Below are 22,806 nucleotides of genomic sequence, written 5' to 3' on the forward strand. Positions count from 1 at the left end.
ATCACAAATCGTCATTAAGTGATCCACACTGTATCTACCGCGTGTAGCGTTACTGACAGCTCTGTATGTCAAATAGTGATGCTTTATAGGTATACCCTTTTTAACCGACTTCAAAAAGGAGGAGGTTATCAATTCGTCTGTATGTTTTTTATATATTTTTTTCTTTTTTTATGTTTGTTACCTCATAACTTTTTACTGGGTGGACCGATTTTGATAATTTTTTTTTGTTTGAAAGGTATTGCTTCCCGTGGGGTCCCATTTTAATTTTATTTTTTTCCGATGATGATATCCGTATGAAAACGACATAAGTCTTAAATTTGCATTATGTATATGCGCGACAAATAGGTGAATAACTGAAAATCACGTTAACCAATTTTGATGATTCTTTTTTTATTATAAAAAATATACTTCAAGGGTCAAATTTGGTCAAAGTTTGGTAAGGTTCTGAGCATAGGATTCATGTAATTGTCACAGTCGAATATTATAATCAACTAGCGACCCGCCCCGGCTTCGCACGGGTGCAATATTGATACTAAATATACTACAGAATTTGTTTAATATATTTACGACAAAACATTGCAAACTTCTAAAATTATCAGTGTTGCTATGGTGTTCATGTATTATATACACAAACCTTCCCCTTAAATTACACTATCCATTAAAAAAAAGCGCATGAAAATCCGTTGCGTAGTTTTAAAGATATAAGGACAGAAAGCTACTTCATTTTACATTATGCAGTGATGGAACTCCTAAACGGTTCAAATAGGTTGCGATTTGGGGCAGAATTTCTTAGTCTTATATATATTAGACGTTTTGCAAAAAAAATTTTACTGAGGTCGATTACAGCTATTTCGAGGGTGATATACCTTGTAGTTTATGCAGCATTTATTATATCCGCATTTACGAAGGTCTATTTTTGCTTTATTCACAAGTTTCTTTTGAAATTGCCCTCGAAGTAGTTTCTGACTCATATAAACGGCACGCTTAATCTATCCATACTAAAAAAAAATGTTTGGTCTACATCAGCTTCACTTAAAATCAAAAAATAAATAAAAATTTTAACAAAAAGAAAAACCGACTTCAAACAAAACACTATTTGAAACAAATAAATATGCACTAAAAAGTAATAAAAAAATTTGCGTATTCAACATATTTTTTAGAGTCCTCCTAAATAAAATGAAATGAAAAATATTAGACTACTTAAAAGTCGATTTACGATTATATAATGAAGTTATAAATTATTGCTATATTTGGAGTCGGTGTCAGCTAAGAAAACCCTACAGTAACATACTGGGTCAATCAAGGGACTCGTATCGCTTCTTTCTTTTGATTGTTGAAGCGTGCTCGTGGCTCATGTAATCTGAAGAGCAGTAAAGACAAAAAAAATACCTTTGATATTGACGCGACATTAATGGTCTGGAATAAAAACTAAGATATTCATTATGACATTAGGATTATAGGTTTTTTTCGAAATTAAAGTTTTTTTTATGGTATAGGTTGGAGGACGAGCATATAGGCCACCTGATGGTAAGTGGTCACCATCACCCATAGACAATGACGCTGTAAGAAATATTAACTATTCCTTACATCGTCAATGTGCCACCAACCTTGGGATCTAAGATGTTACGTCCCTTGTGCCTGTAGTTACACTGGCTAACTCACCCTTCAAACTGGAACACAACAATACTGAGTACTGTTATTTGGCGGTAGAATAACTGATGAGTGGGTGGTACCTACCCAGACGGGCTTGCACAAAGCCCTACCACCGAGTAAATTGGATATATCTAGTTAAGTCGAATAGTATCAATGAATATATTATCAAGAAATGATACTAGTGCGTAATATGGGAGAGATGTTAGCAATCCCACAAAATCCGTTAAGGTAAGCTATGTTGATAATTAAACCTCTCAAAAATATACAATCTTTTTTTAGACATATGTAGGTGGACTGACAAATGATCAAAATCAAAATATTTAAATATACTTCTACTTATGTTTTAATTTTTATCAAATATCATAATTTATTTTACACTACCGATAATACCTAAATATGCAAGGTTTATTTTTGTAGAAGGAAAGCTGGTTTTATTTTCGCCCAAGGAATACAAATTATTTTCGAACGGGGACAGGCAGTTTGCATTTTTACCACTATTTCACGCGTATCGGTATTGATATTTCTAAATTTGATTTCTTACATGTGTTACCGGAACGTCAGTTTACAATAAATCTTAGGCGTATTGTAAACTATCGGAAAATTATGAACGATTATTGTTTAAAAATAACAAGTCTATTTAATTTCCATTATAAACATAAGAATTTAAAAATATATGAAATAGATTGATTTATTACAAATAACAGACATAAAAATTTTACGGTAACATGTATTATTTATTTTAGTTTGAACACAATTTTCCTCTCTTTCTCGTTTTAAGAGATATAGCTCTTTTTACGATATACGGTTTTAAATAGCATTATTGAAAGTAATTTGTTATTATATCCCACAAGATTTCTATAAACAATTCTAGTTCATATCATTTAAGTATTCTCACACAAACTCAACAATTTAGGGTAACTTTTTTATTATATAGGTAAGCGGACTACCAAATTAGTAGCTACTTATTAGTAAGTGGTCACCAGCATTCATAGACAATGGCTGTGAAAATATATATGCCACCAATCGAAAGAATTCAGGTTTTATATCACTTGTGCCAAACTGACTCACTTCACCCTTCAAACTGGAACACAGCTGTTAACCTACCCAGGCTGGCTTGCACAAAGCTCTACCACCTACCACCGAGTTGTCCATAATTCTACATATAAAAAAGCTATCGTTTATAATACTCTTATGTTTATAATGAGTAAATTACGAACAAGGTCAAATTATATACGATCAAGTCACATTCAAATAGAAACAGTTGCTCCCTTTATCATTCTATAAATAGTATTAAACAAAGTCCGATCGCTTGCGTCTTTGTATTAGATTAAGTATATTACTATATGCGTTATATATTTCGTTACTGATTCACTAGATCAAGGACAATATACTCGCAATATGTAATACAGGTATATAATGCTGAATAAGTTAGTTCTTTAGTTAGAGGGAAGTAGAAGTCAAATATTTATTCAATATAGAAGTGACTACACTTGCTTATTAATAGTCAAAAATCGAGCACCGAATCGGAATGCCTGTCCTCGAAACTGAGAAGAATCGGCGAAAGAAACTTAAAGGAATATATATTTATCTTTTAAACTAATGTTGTATGTACAATGATAATAAACTTATTTTTTAACCCCCGACGCAAAAAGAGGGGTGTCTGCGGCATCATAGCTCCCGAACGAATGAACCGATTTCAATTTAGTTTTTTTTTTTATTATAGGTGTTTTACGGGCGAATGTTCTTAGACATGTTTGATGAAAATCGGTTTAGCCGTTTAAAAGTTATGGGAGGTTAAAGTGGGGAAGAAAAACCGAATGTCTGCAAATATGCTCAAGTGGGGTATCAAATGAAAGGTTATGACTTGTACATCACAAAAAACATCAGTAATTAAATAAAATTATTTAAAAAAAAATTAGAAACAAGAAATATTAATTAGTAAGTAAAATAAAAAAGAACAAGATTGGCCTTAAAATTTAATCTTAATTTACATGTTTTAAATCGAAAGGAACCTACGTATTTAAAACTTAACCAGATATATTATAAGGATGTTTACCTTTAAAAAGTATAAAATTAAAAATAAATTAAAAATTTCATAAACCCCCGCCACAAAAAACATAAGCTTCCTTTAAAAAGTAAAAAAAAAATAAAAGAAAAATAATCCTAAAGTACTTATATGTATAAGTATGTATTATTATACAAAAAAAACTTCGCGTTGGGGGGCCGAGCGCTATTGTACCAAATAATAATAAGTGTTAGATAAAAGATGAGATAGGTAAGCATGTGACACTAATTAATTGGGAGCGGTCCCCCAACGCGAAGTTTTTTTTTTAATATTAATACATACTTATACATATAAGTACTTTAGGATTAATTTTCTTTTATTATGTTATTTAAAACAGCCTGTAGGCGATCATCTCATTCCCAAGGTGTGCAATCAAAACTCAGTGTTGTTGGTGGGTGTTCCTGCTATTAAACTGGCTAACTCGCCATTATATAAATAGAAAAACAATAATATTAAGTATTTCTGCTTGGCGGGAAAATATGACTAATTATATACACAACTAAAAAAATAAGTTTACACAAAACAATTTTTTTTTAAATTTTAATTCGTTATCTATGTTCATTTATGAGCAAATCACAATCGAAATTTTTATATTAGGTATTATTTGATTAATATTACAGTTGCAGAGCTATATACTAACAGTTGCTACAAAACAAAACGGAGAAATATCAACATACTATAATTGTATCATATAACATAATATCTTTATATACAGCATATTAATTTCTAATTAGAAAACTAGATATATCTAGATATGTCTGGAATTAGCTGGATATAAGATAATATGCGTCTATGACAATTAAGATATGTATATTGATCTAATCATGGCCGTAGGCAGGCGGGGGTTTTGGGGGTTCAAACCCCCCCCGAAATTTTTTCACTAACCGCTATCGTATTATCAAAAAAATATTTTGCGCTAATTAAACATACAAAATGTAAGTATTTATTGATTTCTTCAGAAAATTAAGCCGTTTTGTCTAGATACTACAATAAATCTAAACAAAATGAATCATTTTACGCAAAGACTAGAGGCAATATAATCATACCCTTATTCACATTTTATTAAGATACTAATTTTTGATGTCATAATGTCACGTTCGTAATTTTAGATACTAAAGAAGATAAACCTTTTACAGAGTGCCGTTACAGTTTGAAATGTGTAAGACAGATTGTAAAATTTCTGATACATTCTATGTACAGGGTTATTGGTAATTCGACGTACATCCGTTAAGAGGTGATAGGAGTGACTATTTGCAATAATTTTAACCCCCATAAGCATAATCCAAAAGTGAACCATTTTTGACTTATCATGTTTTTGAGCTTTTTTCAATTTATTTAAAAAAAGCATCATTAAAATCTATTTTTTTTCTTTTGCTTTATAAACACTGGATATTTCTCAATATTTATCGGTCCAAATTTAAAAATGCGAGACGGGAATCGAAAATTATTTCAATATTTTTTTGATTTTATTCCTCAAAAATGCCTTAAAAACTAAAAAAAAATCATTATAATAAATCTTGGCAAGCAGATTATTTTAAAAACATAACCGCTTTCTTAGCTTTCCAAAAATTTATAAAAAGAAGGAAATGATTTCAAATCAATCGAAATAAAATAATCAGAAAGGACGCTGGTGGAAATTCGTAGTCGAACAAAAACGAATTCGTACTAAAGGTCGCTCTTTAAAATTCCCTCAAACCTTAACTAAAAATAACAACCAATGAAAAAAAACTTACTTCATAGAAATTTAAAATAACATTTAGGAACAGAAACAGTTCAATAGCTAAGTTATAAATAAGACATTTTGTGTAGCACACACATCATGTTCTACAGTGTATAATGTAGAATCCTATCCTTACTATCCTCACGAAGAAGTCCCTGACGAATAGTCGCCGACTACGAAAGCAGCCGAACTCCTGGAACACTACTTTGGTGCATCCTATCCCTAAAAAGAGCAACCGCCCAAACCCGTCCAATTGTAGGCCAATCCTCCATGTTTCGTTTCCACCGGGGTCGTTCAGCCAGTGATCTTCTAGATTACCTTAGTCATAGATGGGCGGAAGCAGTTGAGAGCAAGTGGGAGGCATTGACGGCCAGTCTGGACATAACGAAGGCTTTCGATAGCGTATGGCACAAAGCGCTTCTTTCGAAGCTCCCTTCCTACGGGCTTACCGGGAAAATATGCAATTGGATCACCAGCTTTTTGGTTGATCGGAACTTTAAAGTCGTCATATGGCGCATGTTCTGATTTAAAATTCGTTATTGCCTGTGTTGCACAAGGCTGCGTTCTATCACCCACTCTGTTTCTTCTGCATATCAGTGAATAGTTGCAAATCTGTAACATTAACTGCTATCCAGATGACAGTACTGTAGACACCTTATACACCGGCCGGGCTAATATTTCTCGGGAAAACTTCGGAGAAAACCGGAACAAACTTGTGTCTGAAATCGAGTCTTCATTAAACAAAGTCTCTAACTGGGGCCGGCTAAGCTTAGGCCATTTATGATTGCTATTTTGCTATTAAAATATCTGATGGCGGGGAAGTACTCTCCCTTAGTAGTCCCTTAGGCTCACTTAGTAGTTTCGGACCCCCTGGCTGAAATTAGTCCACTTCAACCCCAAAGAGAGGCAAGTTTGCGCATTAGCTGCTAAAAATTACCATTTCCGCGTATCTCTACGATTTCAGAAGATTCCAATAGCCACCACAGCTAGTATTGGAATACTTGACGTGGATATTTCGAGCCTCGTTCAGTTCCGCGGTCAATTGGAACGCAAAGCCAAATTGGCATCAAAAAAGCTCGGTGTGCTCAGCAAGCCATGACAGTATTTCACTTTGGGCGGGTGCTCCCCAACACCAGCTTCTTCCATTTGTCCGTATCCAACGCAGTGCGGCTCGAATTATTGACGATCAAGCCCTTTTCGACCTGCTTGATCCTTTAGCTTTGCGTAGAGATGTTAGATCACACTGCATCTTCTACTTTCGAATATTTCACGGAAAATGTTCGGACGCATTGTTTGGATTAATCCCGGCTGCGGAATCTCACCTTCGGATATCTCGTCAAAATTTCTCGTCAAGTTTCACCCGCACCACCATAATGTTCGAAAATCCACAACATCATGATTTTTAAAACATTTTCTACCTTGCACAACCACTCTGTTGCACCAGCATTCGCCGACGCTTTTTCCGAACCGATACGATTTCATAACCTTAAAAAAAAGAGCTTACTCCTTCCTTAAAGGCCGGTAACGCACCTGCAAGCCCCACAGATGTCCATGGGCGATGGTAATCATTTTCCATCAGGTGAGCCTCATGCTCGTTTGCCCTCTATAACATAAAATAAACCATCGGTTGTCTTTTAAATACATGTGTATAAATTATGTCTAATTTTAATATACCTACTTATGCTTATTTTAAAAAAACCTGTTGTTTTTTTCCTGGAGCACGAACCCCCCCCGAAATGAAATCCTGGCTACGGCCCTGGATCTAATGTAAACAAATAATAGTTATTTGTAATATTTAAATTTGGAATATGAATAACTTTTTATTTCGAATCATAAATTAAAATCGATCGAATCGAACGTTAATTTTTTAATTGGCTGATTGTGTTAATATTTATTATCTATGGAAAAAGGTTTAAGGAATTTTGGCGGGCTATTGAAAAAATATCGATAACAAAAATTGCGTGGGTGTTACAACACATCACATAGATAAGTATAATTCATAAATTAATTAAATTATGTTTAAATGTAATTTTATAAATAATTAAAGTAATTTAAACAATAGAAAGGAGTTCTTAGTTTAAACTAATAAGAAAACTAGAGAATTCGAATAATAGCGTTTAAATATGGAATATCAAAATTAAACAAACCGTTATTGTCATAGAAATTAGTTTATCCTTCCTTGCGTCACTTGTATATATATTATGTCACTTGTATTTGCTTAGAAGGTAACTGAGGTACTAAATCCGATCATCGGATAGTTGTTATCCTATTGTAGCCCAATAAACAGCTATTGAAATGTTTAGGTGTGGACCGTCACAGACTAAAATATGTGTAAAAAGTGAGTATATCAGTTTTGACGTAAGGAGGTTTGTATAAAAAAATAATTTATATATTTATATTAAAATAATTATTACTAACCACAGTTAACAGAATATGAATCTGAGCTCATGAAAACACAGTTGTGCTTGCCTGGACTTGAACCGAGTTGCAGTCTCGTCGCCATCTCGGTTCTCTGGACTAGAATTGTATAAGACAATAGCTTATAATTAAAACATATATCATCAACTATATATGTATATATCAATATCACGTATAAAATAACATTACTTTGTATCAATTAAATGTGCGATCGAGCTAGTGTAATTTATAATAATAAGGTCATAACATATTGAACAGAATATAGCGCGTTTACCAAATAAGGAGTGCATGCGGATACTGACGACCCCCGTGGTCGAATAATGTGTACACCGATTTTAATGTGTACGCCACTCCGAGGTCCCTGGTTCGATTCCCGGCCGAGTCGATATTGATAAATTTCATTCATTTTCTATGTTTTCTTGGATCTGGGTTTGGACCCCGGGAATCCCCTCTAGGTGTTGGAGACCCGCATAGGCGGGCCGACCGTCAGGGCGTCACGGTAGTATGCGTAAGCGATCCCGTGGCGTCCGCCGAAAGACGGAGAGGGTACCGCTGGTTTTTTAGTGGGTAAACTCGGTGGACCTGGGTGCACTCGACGTCCAGGAAACCGGGGAGTCCCACACACCCCCCCACTTTCTATCACGTGGGGGAAGCGCGTGAAGCGTTTTTCCAGCGAGAAAGAAAAAAACGGGTCTGGGTGTGTGTGGTTCCGTCATTACTTCTTGCATAACACACATTCTTTAGCTACTTACATTGGGATCAGATCACATACATTACGTATGTGAAGTTGTCCAATATTTATTTATTTATTAAGTATCTTGTGATTGTGTATCTCTCGTCAGGTGTTAGGTATTGAAAAGTAGCCTAATTCATTAATTTTGGTTCGGTATGACAGACAGACTGACAGAGCAACTTCCGCCTATATAAGAGTATAGATATTTGTAATTGTCATCTACAGACGGCTAAAATCAATATCAAAATCATAACAAAAAAAAACCTTACATACTGATAAATTTATCCTACGGTCACTTCGTACGTCATAAAACTAAATGCGCACTTTATATTTGAATTTTATTGGTGTATTGTATGAAGACATAGAAGCATTACAGTGTAATATATTATCTACACCTTCTATTACACTAATGGAATACTTGTACTGACTTCGGTGTATTATAATTATAAAAACAAAGTTAAATATTTAAATATATTCAAACATATTACAAATTATTATTATAGTTATTTACTTAGCTACAGGGCTTGTGTAAGAGCCATCTGATGGCCCAGTGGAAGTGGTAAGGACGCGTGCATCTTAACCGATGATTGCGGGTTCAAACCCAGGCAAGCACCACTCTATATAATAGGTTGGGCAAAAAGTTTCTTCGTATTTTATATGAAAATTCAAAAAGTTTTTTTTATAGTTTATTTACATTTGACTAAAGTGTGTAGGTGCCATTTTGTTCCATAACTTTTTGCCATCTTGTTGGTAGTGACATGATCCCATTGCTGTAAAAATTTTGGGGCTTCTGATCGAAAAACTGCGACAAGCGGTTTTGGCAGTCCTCTCGTGATGTTAACCTGACACTGCCTAAGGAATTCTGCAGAGACCGAAACAGATGAAAATCTGAAGGTGCAAGGTCAGAACTATACGGCGGATGCATTAATACCTCCCAGCCAAACTCTCGTAATTTATTGTTGAGTGGCTAAAGATGTGTGAGGTCTAGCGTTGTCGTGGTGAAAAACCACACCCCTTCTGTTGATCAATTCTGGCCGCTTTCTCTCAATTTCTTGCTTCAATCTCATCAATTGTTCGCAATACAGTTCTGAATCGATGGTCCTGCCGGGCGGTAACGGCTCATAATGAATGATGCCCTTCCAATCCCACCATACACACAGCATTTCCTTGTTGCGAGTTAATCCGGGTTTTGCCACAGTCTGTGAAGCTTAACCGGCCTTTGACCACGATCTTTTTCGCACGTTCTTGTCGTATGTAATGGTTCGGTTTCATTACGTCGTAATAAAGAATCACAAATGAGTACACGGTTCATTAGGTTTCTTTCAGTGAGTTCATGAGGCACCCATATATCGAGCTTTTTTGTGTACCCAGCTTTATTCAAATGAGTCAAAACCGTTTTGTGGTCAATTGCCAGTTCTTCAGCTAGATCGTAACTACTAATATGCCGATCTTGCTCCACTTTTTCAAAAATGGCATCAATTTTGTCCGTAACAGGGCGACCAGAGCGAGATGCATCTTTGATATCAAAATTTCCGGCTTGAAAACGCTTAAACCAAACTTGCGCTACTCTCACAGATACTGCATTAGGTCCATAAACATCACAAATTTTTTTCGCGGCTTGAGTTGCATTTTTACCTTTTTTATAGTAAAATTTTAAAATGTATCGAATTTCTTCTTTAGATTCACTCATTTTAACAACAACAAAAACAAATGAAAATCACACAAATTCCTAATTTGAATTTGGAAGTGCCTTCTTTAAAATTAAAACTTTTTAATGATATCAAAACCAGCCAGATACAAATGGTATAGCCAAAGAGATTTTATTACAAGTTCATACATACTATATGCGAAAAGACTTTTTCCCCAACCTAATATGTCCTTAATTTGTGTTTATAATTCATCTCGTGCTCGGCGGTGAAGGAAAACATCGTTTACATTTATAATCTCTATTTCTAGCTATTGAGTATATTTCTCTGCGAAAAAAATTTAAAGCTGAATGAGTAATATTCTTTGTTAACGTTTAAGAAGTAATATTTAATCAAGTGTGAAAACGGGTTCATTGACCCGTGCTGTGCTTACTTTTAATTGATTAATGAAGCAACAATCCATCTTCAAAGAAGTCTTTTAATGGTTCATTATTACACCATTACAGCCCTGATAGCTTAGTGGTGATTTATAGGCCCCGAAATCCTGCCCATAACTTGGTTGGGATTGCAAGCCTGTGCAACTACATATTCGTATATTTTCATGTATTACTATGAAAATTACTTCTATATTAATATAATCAAATGGGAAAGTAACTCTGTCTGTGTGTCTGGCGCTTTTTCACATCTAAACCAATGAACCGAATTTGATGTAATTAGATTTGAAGGTAACTTTAACTTCAAGGAACGTAACAGACTACGTTTTTTGCCTACCACATGACAATCAACCTAAAACGCGAGTGAAGCCGCGTTCGATAACTAGTTAATTATACTTTTTCATTGAGCTATATAGCAATTTTGTTAAACACTAGCGACCCGCCCGGCTTCGCACGGGTGCAGTACTGATACTAAATATACTACAAAATTTATTTATTAACGACATCGCATTGCAACTAATCACTTCTAAAATTATCAGTGTTTCTTTACTATATTGTTCATGTATTATATACACATACCTTCCCCTTGAATCACACTATCTATTAAAAAAAAACCGCATCAAAATCCGTTGCGTAGTTTTAGAGATTTAAGCGTACAAAGGGACATAGGGACAGAAAAAGCGACTTTGTTTTATACTATGTAGAGATATTCTCTATATAGTTACATATTACCCTTATATAAAGCTAAAGCGTTTTTTTCAGCATCATAAGAGTTCAATTTCAAGGTCAAATTTGAGTAATAGTTCAAAAAGTTACAGGAGATGGAGAAAGGGGTAAGATGGGGGAAATATACACCATATTATTTTTTTTTTGCTAAGCGCCTGTTATAAAATCATAGCAACATCTTGTATTTGTTGTTCACAGAAGAGATTTTGCTATTATTTTACGTCAAATTCTTGTCATTTTACGATGGGAAAACTATTTGTTTTAAAAAATAACTATTGTTGGCTCTAATGGCCTCTACAGCGTCAACTGCGAGGAGACAACTTAAAATATTCTCGGCAGATGTTGGGAGTCCACTTAAAGACAGTAGTTGCGTCCTAATGGTGCATCCTGTGAAACTGAACGCTTGTCACTACGACTGCATGTTGATTATTTAGCAACAAAGTATTACACATATTGTTATTCTTAACATTTTAAGACCTTTTTATTTTAAAGGATTAGTCTGTTAATATTTAATTTCATACTTCTAGGCTATAATTTCACTTTAAGGAGCTTCGGAGTGTATTCCACCACTCTGCTTCCTCCTATTAGGTATCCTCATAATATGAATTTTAAACAATGCCATTTCAATGATTCGCATTCATAATCTTCGGTTAAAGTATCCAATTCCAATCACTGAACCATCTATACTCTTTTTGTAAAAAAATATTTTTATTTCAAATCGTGACCAACCTCTTTGCTTATGCTGACTGAACGAGTTGTCGTTATTATGTGAGTACACAAATTATATTACGAGCAAATACATTAACCAAAAGTAAATTAACGTATACATAGACTTTTTAACACTCATTCATCATGTATGTACTTCAAAACTCGCTAATCCTGCGGCTTTATTCACGTGAAATTATAAAATACATACTTCTAAGAACGCTATACCCCCTAAGGGTGGAGTCACATACAATTCTTAGCAGAAATCTACACCCTAAAAGAAACCTACTGGTAAATTTTCAAGTTTTTAGTGTTATAGTTTTCTTAGATTGCGTGACAAATCGGTGAGTGGTATTTAGATTAATTAAATTAAATAATGAGTTTAATTAAATTCAATGTTACATGTTAATTAAAACGATAAGAAAAACAGTAGTTAATCATTTCTGTCACTTCAATCTCATAATTATCTTAATTAAATACAAATTACGATTATATTATTATTTAGCTTCCATGAATCAACGAACGTTACACAACTGTTTTTGTCATTATAAAATTTTAACAATTAATTTATCGATTCTTTTTTTGTATTCAAACGAGAAGATACGGGAAGTATTAAAAAGAAACTAAATTGACAACACTCACCCTTCAAATCGGAACCCAACAATACCAAGCATTACTGGTTGACGGCAGAATATCTGATAAGTGGGTGGTACCTACTTAGACAAGGTTGTATATATCATCTATATCCATATGATCTAGTAAGAAATATAATTAATGTATAATTCTATTACTTAAATATATTTATTGACAAAACATGTTAATAAACTTATTTTGTGTTAGCTATACCCGCCCGCTTCGCTGGACATTAGTCGCAGCAAAATATTTTTATAATTTTTAATTAATTTATGATCATTAACAATGTAGAAATAATAAAGGAAGAAATCAAGAAACATATGAGTTATAACAAGATTCTTAAAAATTATTTCATTCAATATTTGACATCTATTTCCTCTTCTTCAATGATTTTTTGATAGGGTGAGACACCCAGAAACTTATTTTCAAGATCACGTCTTCTTTTTATTGAATCCGAAGTCAGATATGATTAACGAGAATGTTTTTGTTTGTGTAATCTCGATGTAAATTTGATTGTACCATATTATTTAAATTTATATAGTCTGTAAAAGTTTTCATCACACCGGCACGTCCTCTTTTATCCGGTTCTATCGAATATCCATGTTGTTACATTTACAACCTTGACCACACTTGGGAACGTACTTCAAAACATCCTCACCATATTAATGCATATGTCTTAGAAAATGGAAGTGCTTACCAAGTCACTATAATTATAATATAAAGAGAAATATTGATACAATTACTAAATATTGATTTATAACTACATAATAATTTCAATAAGACTTGGCTTCTATGAGATCTCAAAACTTTTTACTATGAATCGAGAGACTTGGTAATATTTTAAATTTAATTTTTGGTGGGATTATTCTTTATTCTATATCAGCAGCTACTTTATCATTCGATATTGTACCTCGTAAATCAATTTCTACAGTACTATTCGGTTCGAGTTTCCAGAACCAATTAATGTTGTATCGAATGTAGTTTAATGCTTCGTGCTCCACCTTAGCGTACATATCAACAATGAATTGTTGTAACAGTTGACGACGCTTCAGAATATGATTAGATTGATTATCTCTAATCATTATACGATACGCATAAAATGCATAACTCTCTTCGATGTCACAGAGCGTGTCGTGATATTAGTTTGATACAGTCTAAGATGGTATCCATCTTCTGCACGCAGAAACAGAATTGGTTAATCGTAGAATTCGTCATACGATTGGTGTGTTTCAGCGATATCTTGTATGATTTTATGCCTCGTTTAGTGATAACAATATCTCGTTTTGTAATTTCTATACCAACAACTACAGCTGTGACTTCAGGAGTCATGGGAGCATTAAAGCGCCTAAAATGTTTATTCGATTGCTTTCTATCAGCTTCAACAATGACTTTGAAATTATCTGTTGCTTCATCTTCTAGAGCAATATTGAAATATTTAACTTAATTAAGCGATGACTTCTCGATGGTTTGTAGTATTGAAAATCGTCGATCAATCTCTTTTTCTTTTTTGCAATTTGCAGAAACTGGGGTTTTTCGTCAGATACTGGAAGAAATTAACCAATCTGATGATATACTTGTCTTTCACATTAAATGTAGACGCGAAATTATTGTATTGTACAATATTTGTCGCTCCAAATGATGTCACTTGAAAACATGTAATAAATTTTATAATATGCTGAAGGAAATATTTAAACTTTTTAGTAGTTCCACGGCGTAGGTAAAAGAGGTTCTGGTGGTTCAAACAGTTGTCATTAATAAACTTTGCCAGTGGAGCAGCACATATTTTTCATTAGCTCTTGAAGAAGATGCTCTTGTTCGAAGATTTGAAACTTGATCTTTACGTTGACTGTTTCGGCAGCTCTCAAAGAAGAAATTCGGATTCTATTTGCTTCTAAGCGTATTTTTTAATACCTCTTTTGGTTCTATGACACTAAACATATCTTGTCGATGTTCCGATATTTTGTTTCTTCGATGGTATTTTAAATAATGTGAAGAGTATAGCTTTCAATTTACACAAATAAGTTATTGTTTTGGTTATTTGTCTTACATTTGCATTTTAAACTAAAGACTCATTGTTATTGAAGTTATGATTATACTTACCAATTATGATTATTGTTCACTTTCGTATAATCAAAATAGTTAATCAATTATTCCCATACATGTAATTTATAATTATCTTATTTTAAAATGAAAATTATAATTGTTATGATTATTTTATGTTTATTTACAAATGACGGATATTGAGTTCGTTGATTTGATATTTGAATAGAATTTGAATTCTATTTTTTTATTTCATTATTCATTATCGGTTGAACAAATAAAAAAAAATTGGACGTAGTCATTTTCATGACAATCGGTTGAACGGTGTAGAAGTCTTTTTATCGCAGCGCCACCTGGTGGCGAGTTACATCAATGGAGATAGCATAATCACTTCCTATATCAAAAAGCACATACAACAACAACAACAACAGCCTGTAAATTCCTACTGTTGGGCTAAAGGCCTCCTCTCCCTTTAAGGAGAAAGTTTGGAACATATTCCACCACGCTGTTCCAATGCGGGTTGGTGGAATACAAATGTGGCAGAATTTCTATGAAATTTGTCACGTGCAGGTTTCCTCACAATGTTTGTCTTCACCACTGAGCACGAGATGAATTATAAAGACAAATTAAGCACATGAATCAGCGGTGCTTGCCTGGGTTTGAACCCGCAATTATCGGTTAAGATGCAAGCGTTCTAACCAATGGGCCATGTCTTTTTTTATGGTATAGGTTGGCGGACGAGCATATGGGCCACCTGATGGTAAGTGGTCACCATCGCCCATAGACATTGACGCTGTAAGAAATATTAAGTATTCCTTAAATCGTCAATGCGCCACCAACCTTGGAAACTAAGATGTTATGTCCCCTTGTGCCTGTAGTTACACTGGCTCACTCACCCTTCAGACCGGAACACAACAATACCGAGTATTGTTATTTGGCGGTAGAATAACTGATGAGTGGGTGGTACCTACCCAGACGGGCTTGCACAAAGCCCTACCACCAAGTAGTCTGCTCTTAAAAAGCATATATGCATAACAATTTTTATAATGACCGGTCAAATAGTTTCTGAGCCTATAGATGGTAGACATACAGACTCAAGGCATGTAAAATTTTATATGTTTCCTTTGTTTGTTATAATTATAAGAAATTACAAATATCATTCATCATCTAAATATATAAATTTAATGATAATGTTTTCATTCATTGCAAAATATAACTTTCTTAATAAATAGCGTCAGTTTCTTGCAAACAATGCTATATTGTTTTGTGTACACTGATGTAGAACTCACTATGTTATACATATAACTAGGTGTGTTCCGTTTTTTATATCGTTTCATTTAGATGCATATGTTTTGTGATTGGCTTTTATCATCTGATAGACAAAAAAAGGAAGCCTATATTCCTCGTTAGAGTTCAAGCCAATTTCATCAAATCATTAATCGGTTCATCAAGAATATATAGTAAAGATAAATTAAATTGAAAATTCAAAAACAAACCCCGACCAAAAAATTCTATGACGACCTCCGTGGTCGAGTGGTGTGTACACCGGTTTTCATGGGTAACCCACTCCGAGGTCCTGGGTTCGATTCCCGGCTGAGTCGATGTAGATTATCATTAGTTTTCTATGTTCTCTTGGGTCTGGGTGTTTGTGGTACCGTCGTTACTTCTGATTTTCCATAACACAAGTGCTTTAGCTACTTACATTGGAATCAGAGTAATGTATGTGACGTTGTCTCATATTTATAAAAAAAAAATTGAGCCCAAACTCGATGGTTTTACTAAAAGGTAGAGCAGGGTAACGTCGTCTACCTTCGAGCCCTATCATCAAATCAGCTCAGAGGTTCCAGATTTCCAGCATCAGGTCTTCGGCAATGAGAAACAAAAAGAGAGTTAGTTGAGAAACAAAAACTAGTTAAGACAAATCCAACGAGCCCAAACCGGATGGGTTTACTAAAAGGCAGTCCAGGATTACGTCTCCTATCATCGAGCCCTAACAGCAGATCAGCTCAGTGGTTCCAGAAGACAATAGTGTTTCAAATGTCAGATGCCACATATGCTTGCAAGCAAACTGAGTGTGTAACATTCCTATCACATCTAATAAACGACCTGATTACCTTGAAGACCAAAACCGATTTCCACCAAGCATAGTTAAGAACACTCTCGACTGATATACCTTTCCTACAAAAAAAACCGCATTAAAATCGGATCATTCGTTTTGGATGCCACAGACAGACACATACACATTTATACAGACACGTCAAACTTATAACAGCCTGTCAATTAATAAATCACAAATTCATTTAATTTTACTTTTTATTTATTAATATTACAACGCTATAATAAAATAATAATAAAAAAACATCATTTTGAAATGTGAGGTGAATAAACATTTTAAATCAATCATCAAATTAAGAACGAAATTCGGAAAAATTGGGATAAAGCAGGATTTTTGGATGTCCCCATTGATCTATGTATAGTACGACACAACTTAGATGTAGCATCGGCAAAATTCGTAAAACCGATCACATCCGAATTAAGTACGCTATCCCAAATTTTCAATATTTATTTCTTATGTGAATATGATCTTACACGAACGTAATAACTTGTAATATTAAATGACCTAATATATTCGACGCGAGAATCTATAGCGGCGAATAGCGTCGAATGGCGCGTTAGGGAGCTATTTCTGTTGGTTGTGTAAATCGGCAGCAATCGGTTTTATTTAATTTACCGATGCTACGTCAAAGCTGTGTCCTACTATATTGCTTAGAAAGTTATCCCGGGTCAAAGGTCGTGAACGGTCATAATTATGGAGAAAAATTGTGACTATCAAAATTGATGCTTCTATATTAATATTACAACCGCATTTAATGATTTGGTATAAAGGAAACATGGACGACTCCAAAAACACAAGTGAAGTTACAGTCGGAAGCTAGTTCCAAATACGTACGTAAGAAATGTAGATCACTAATACTATAACAATAGTTTTCACAAATAAACGGCAGTCGTAACTGATACAGATTAAATAATCTTTCCATTGTATATGAGGTCAATGACATCCAAATAGCGCGATAGTGTGAACTTACATCCTTGATAGATAACGTTTGTATACCATTAGTATTTTAAGGTACAAAATATTTTAGTCATCATAAGCCTTGTAAATTTCCCACTGCTGGGCTAAGGCCTCTTCTCCCTTTTGAGGAGAAGGTTTGGAGCATATTCCACCACGCTGCTCCAATAAGGGTTGCTGGATACCCATGTGGCAGAATTTCGTTGAATTTGTCACAAGTATGTTTCCTCACGGTGTTTTTCTTCACACGGTGTATTTCGGAATCTCTGGAACGACTAGACTGGATCGATTTTAACGGGACTTTCGTTAGCAGATAGTTTATGTAATAAGGAATAACTTAGGCTAGTTTTAATAAGTAATAAGTGATTGTAAAATCTGTGAACTGTACAATATATTTTTTAAGTTAAATTCAAACGCGCACATTCATAGCTAGCTAGTTAATTATCAAAATATACGTCCAATATTATTATATGTTTACTTTAATTATAAAACACTTAATTTAAAAAAAGAAATAAGTTCAGGTAACGCGATTAGCCCAATACAAAACGAGATCGAATACTAGCCCAAGTACTCGTTGAAATTCTAATTTTAACATAGAAATCCCAACGCTAAGACTTAAATATAGATCTATTATACATATGTCGATATCGTACATGTAATGTTATTTGAAATTCCATTCGATAGCCAAAATTAGCGATTACTTTGACTCGATTTCTCTGGTCTATTCGAGAGAAAAATTACTTATAAATCAATCGGTCCATTGGGCTACCAATGATGGTTACCAATGGCCATACACTTTGGCACTGTATGACAAACTCATCATTCATTCATTTCATTTTATTAAAATATAAAGAAGTACAGAAATTCGAGGTGGTCATCCGAATACAACATAAATACGACGAAAAATGAATGTATACCTTGTGAACAGAATTACAAATTGAACGTACAATTATTCTATGAGTATGAGCGCCTGAACTAGGCCGAAGTTATAAAATAATTATGATTATATGAAAATACAGTTACAAAGGTAGTCTGATGATGGTAGAAGTAAATTAATTATAGCAAAAGAGTTTTAATTATATTTGTTTTTGCTATTTTTGTTGGTGATATTCCTTATATCACCAACACGCCACCAACATTGGAAACTTGGAAATGTCCCTTGTCACATTGGCTCCGTCATTCTTTAAACCGGAACATAAAAATACAAACTATTGCTTGTGGGTAGAATCCATAATGATATGATGATTTGGTGGTACCTACATTGGCGGCATTCCATAAAGCACTGATACTTATTGTACTTTTTTTGGTCAATATTCAATTGATGTTTACAGATAAAAAAAATATAATAAGATAAAGCGTGAAATGTTGGCAGGAATGCTAGCAACATTTCCTGATCGCAATTTAGATAATTGGGCGAAAAATAAACTATCCCGCCTGTCTTCAGTGGAGGCAATAAGACACTAATACACCGAAGCCCAAGTAATCCAAGTGTGAATAGCACAATGATGCAAAACACACACAAACTCATACCTATTGCACCAAATATGTTGTAAGTACGTCGTTTTGTCCTCCTGACCCATTTAGGCTATGGGCGGACAACCTCGTTGGAAACTGGCTACGCTCGAAATTTTAGAGGCCATTACTGTTTGCGCACATAATTGCGATGACAGGAAATTATCAGCGAAGGATGGGCTTATGTCATTTTCCAATGCAGTGAGTACATTGCCAAACTTCGGATGCAATTGAGAATTTTCCAAATACCAAAAAAGCGCAATGGTTTACGGGCCACCTAGTGATGTAAAAGTCTCAAGATCGTTCCTGATTCCTTAGGCTGTTGTCATACTTTTAAGCTTATCACTTGAATTAGGAATGGCCCTAACACAAGTGATAAGAAAAATGAGGGGTAAATAGGAATATTAGTAAATCCTTAATTGATTTGGAGTTCGATCTCATAGCTCCGGGCATGTAGCCTTGTAAGCTTGTGACTAGATTAATGAGACAATCAACTTCCGTTTTTATATTATACTGATTATGTAAAAATAAACTATATTAGCCAAATATATAGTGTTAATGATAGAAAATCAAAACACCCTTGAACTTGTTTGCGTCGTGACGTCACAACTGACAAACCACAGCGCCGAATCCACGAATCCTCGCTTTTTGCCGTGTTTTCGTAAAAATCATACACATTATACAAAAATATTACGGAAATATTTTTTCCTCAGTGATGCTCAACCAGCTGTAAACAATTTTATTTATTCCAGTTAGTACCGGTTCGTTAATTTTGATTAATCGTGTAAGAACAGCCCCATTAACTTATTGTCTTGAATCTAGATGACATTTCAGACTGTAGTTTAATATGATTACGGGTTACATTTTAAACGAATTGGTGAAAATGTGGCGGCTGTATAGCGCGATAACTATTTATTTAAAAAAAAACCGTATTAAATAACCGTAAAATTTCCTGTACTGGTTAAGGAGTTTGCAATGCAAATTACATCCTCTGTTCTAATACAATATTCCAAACTGAAACCCCATGCAGTTAAATTATTTTTTATTTATTACTATGATACTAAATATACTTACTTCAACATTGTTCTCGTTTCTGTACTGCATTGTACATTTATTATATACAATCAGCTTTCTCTAAAAACACTCTATCTATTAAAAAAACAGTTATCAATCCGTCGTCTAGTTTCAAAGATAAGCATACATAGGGACAGACAGCGGTAAGCGACTTTTTTTGACTATGTGATGAATTTGAGATAAAAACGAGCAAATTAGTAATAAAAAACTACGATCTGATATAACATTAACTAACTTACCATTTACATAGTAAAACAAAATAATACAATGAATTACTTATTGGCGGTAGATAACTGGTGATAAGGTAGAATCTGATTAAATTTTACTAGAAGTGCGTTGAGATGGCCCGTGGTTATAACGCATTCATCTTAACCATAAAATGCGTTTTCAAAGACAGGCAAGCACCACTAAATATTCATGTGCTCATCGGTGAAGGAAAACATCGTGAGGAAGCCTGCCTATTTCATATAAATTTTGTCACATGTAAATTCCACCAACCCGCATTGGAACAGCATGGTGGAATATGTTCGAACCTTCTCTTCAAAGGGAGAAGAGGCCTTAACCCAGCCGTGGGAAATTTACAGGCTGTTGTTGTTGTTTGTTGTCGTCGTTAAAGCATATCATTTAAGGCTGACCAGTCTCATACGTGTCTTTATCATAACGTGACATTATCATAATATTCCGTACCTAAATAGCGTGAATAAACACCGTGACAAAAGAGAAAAATATACTATAGGATAGTCTATTTGACGACGTTGACGTAAACAAATGACTAACTACAATTAAACTTCTATAAATTGAACAGTCATTTCAATTCAAGATTTTATTGACTTCATTATCATTACATAGTATATAATAAAGTCGCTTACGAATCGAGATGGCCCAGTGGTTAGAACTCGTGCTTCTTAACTGATGATGGTTCAACCCAGGCAAGCACCGCTGATTCATGTGCTTAGTTTGTCTTTATAATTCATCTCGTGCTCAGCGGTGAAGGAAAACATCGTGAGGAAACTGCATGTGACAAATTTCATAGAAATTCTGCCACATGTGTATTCCACCAACCCGCATTGGAACAGCGTGGTGGAATATGTTCCAAATCTTCTCCTCATAGGGAGGCCTTTAGCCCAGCGGTGGGAATTTACTGTTGTTGTTGTTGTTTTTGTTGTAATCTATGGCATTTAATTGACTCATAAAATATATTCACATAAAAAGTCGGGTCAGTTAAACTATACAATGATAGCAATCATCGTAATTGATTCTTTAGTCATTACTCTTTGCGATATTATTAAAAGCTCGTGTACAAAGTAATGTCATCATAATTATTCGTTATAGAATGGTCTGTATAATTATTTTCACGTGATTCCTTACCAATTGTAATATGATTCAACGTTCATATCGCGCAAAGAGTTATCATTCATTCATTAAAAAAAATACATTGTAAATAAATTGTGATTAAAATTGTGCATTTCTTAACAATGCGATACTTCTTTTTTTATATTCCAAATATAATTTTATTTGGTCATCATCACCATCAACATCTATATACGTTAACACTGTTGTAAGCCCTATGCTATGATGGTGATCAGAAAGGTTTGTATATAACCTTTTCCCACGAAGTTAAGATAATATTTGAGAGTAATAAAACGCAATGGCACAAAAGAAGAAGCATCTCTTTAATTAAAAATAATTTAGACATTTATGATAAGCCACGTAGACTTATTAAAAGAAATCTTGGATACTTTCTAAAAAACAGTTAGTAATCCTGTCTTACCGCAGTTTCCTTTGCTGAGGAAAATAAACAAAAAGGTTTTATATTTCTTTGTAACATTTTCTTAGCGCGATCTTAGACATAATACATGCATTCATAAATATAATACCTCGTCTCTATTGATGATGCTCTAAAACTACTGTTCCAATTTCAAATTATTAGTTCCTATCTATATTTATGTTTCTTTTTTTATTTGTGTAGGCGAATAAAACTCAGTTTTTTAAAAAAAAACTACTATTACATAGGTGGCAAACGAGCAGGAGGCTCACATGATGGAAAGTGACTACCACCACCCATGGACATCTGCAACACCAAGGGGCTTGCAGGTGCATTGCCGGCCTTTAAGAAAGGAAAAACTACTGCGCATTAAAGTTGATAATGACTACAATGTTACGAATATTTCACGCTAAAATCACCGATGATTGTTTCCAATTTCATTTAACTCAGTCGAGATTACTGGCATACAGTAACAAGCCACTTGTCTTTTACATGATGGAATTTGACCAAGACAAATATTTAACAGTTTTTTTTCTTTTTTGTTAAAGACAACTAATGTTTCAGCCTAAAATAATTACACTGATGTTTTCATATTGTTGTAAAAAGAAAGTT

The 22,806-nt window shown here is 34.1% G+C and overlaps 1 protein-coding gene across 3 annotated transcripts in view; it reads right to left on the minus strand.

Moving 5' to 3' along the window:
- The window catches only part of LOC124540478 (endothelin-converting enzyme homolog), a 74,417-nt gene that overhangs the window by 13,359 nt on the left and 38,252 nt on the right, over positions 1-22,806 (minus strand). The window contains exon 1 of one of the 3 annotated variants that reach the window (XM_047118084.1): positions 7,586-7,668. The exons of the other annotated variants lie outside the window; for them this stretch is intronic. Coding sequence (XP_046974040.1) covers positions 7,586-7,597 — 12 coding nt within the window. The 5' untranslated portion in view covers positions 7,598-7,668. Of the gene's footprint in view, positions 1-7,585; positions 7,669-22,806 lie in introns of those variants that run through there. 3 annotated transcript variants of the gene reach the window in all.

This window comes from Vanessa cardui, chromosome 25 (assembly GCF_905220365.1).
Source record: "Vanessa cardui chromosome 25, ilVanCard2.1, whole genome shotgun sequence".
NCBI classification, from domain to species: domain Eukaryota; kingdom Metazoa; phylum Arthropoda; class Insecta; order Lepidoptera; family Nymphalidae; genus Vanessa; species Vanessa cardui.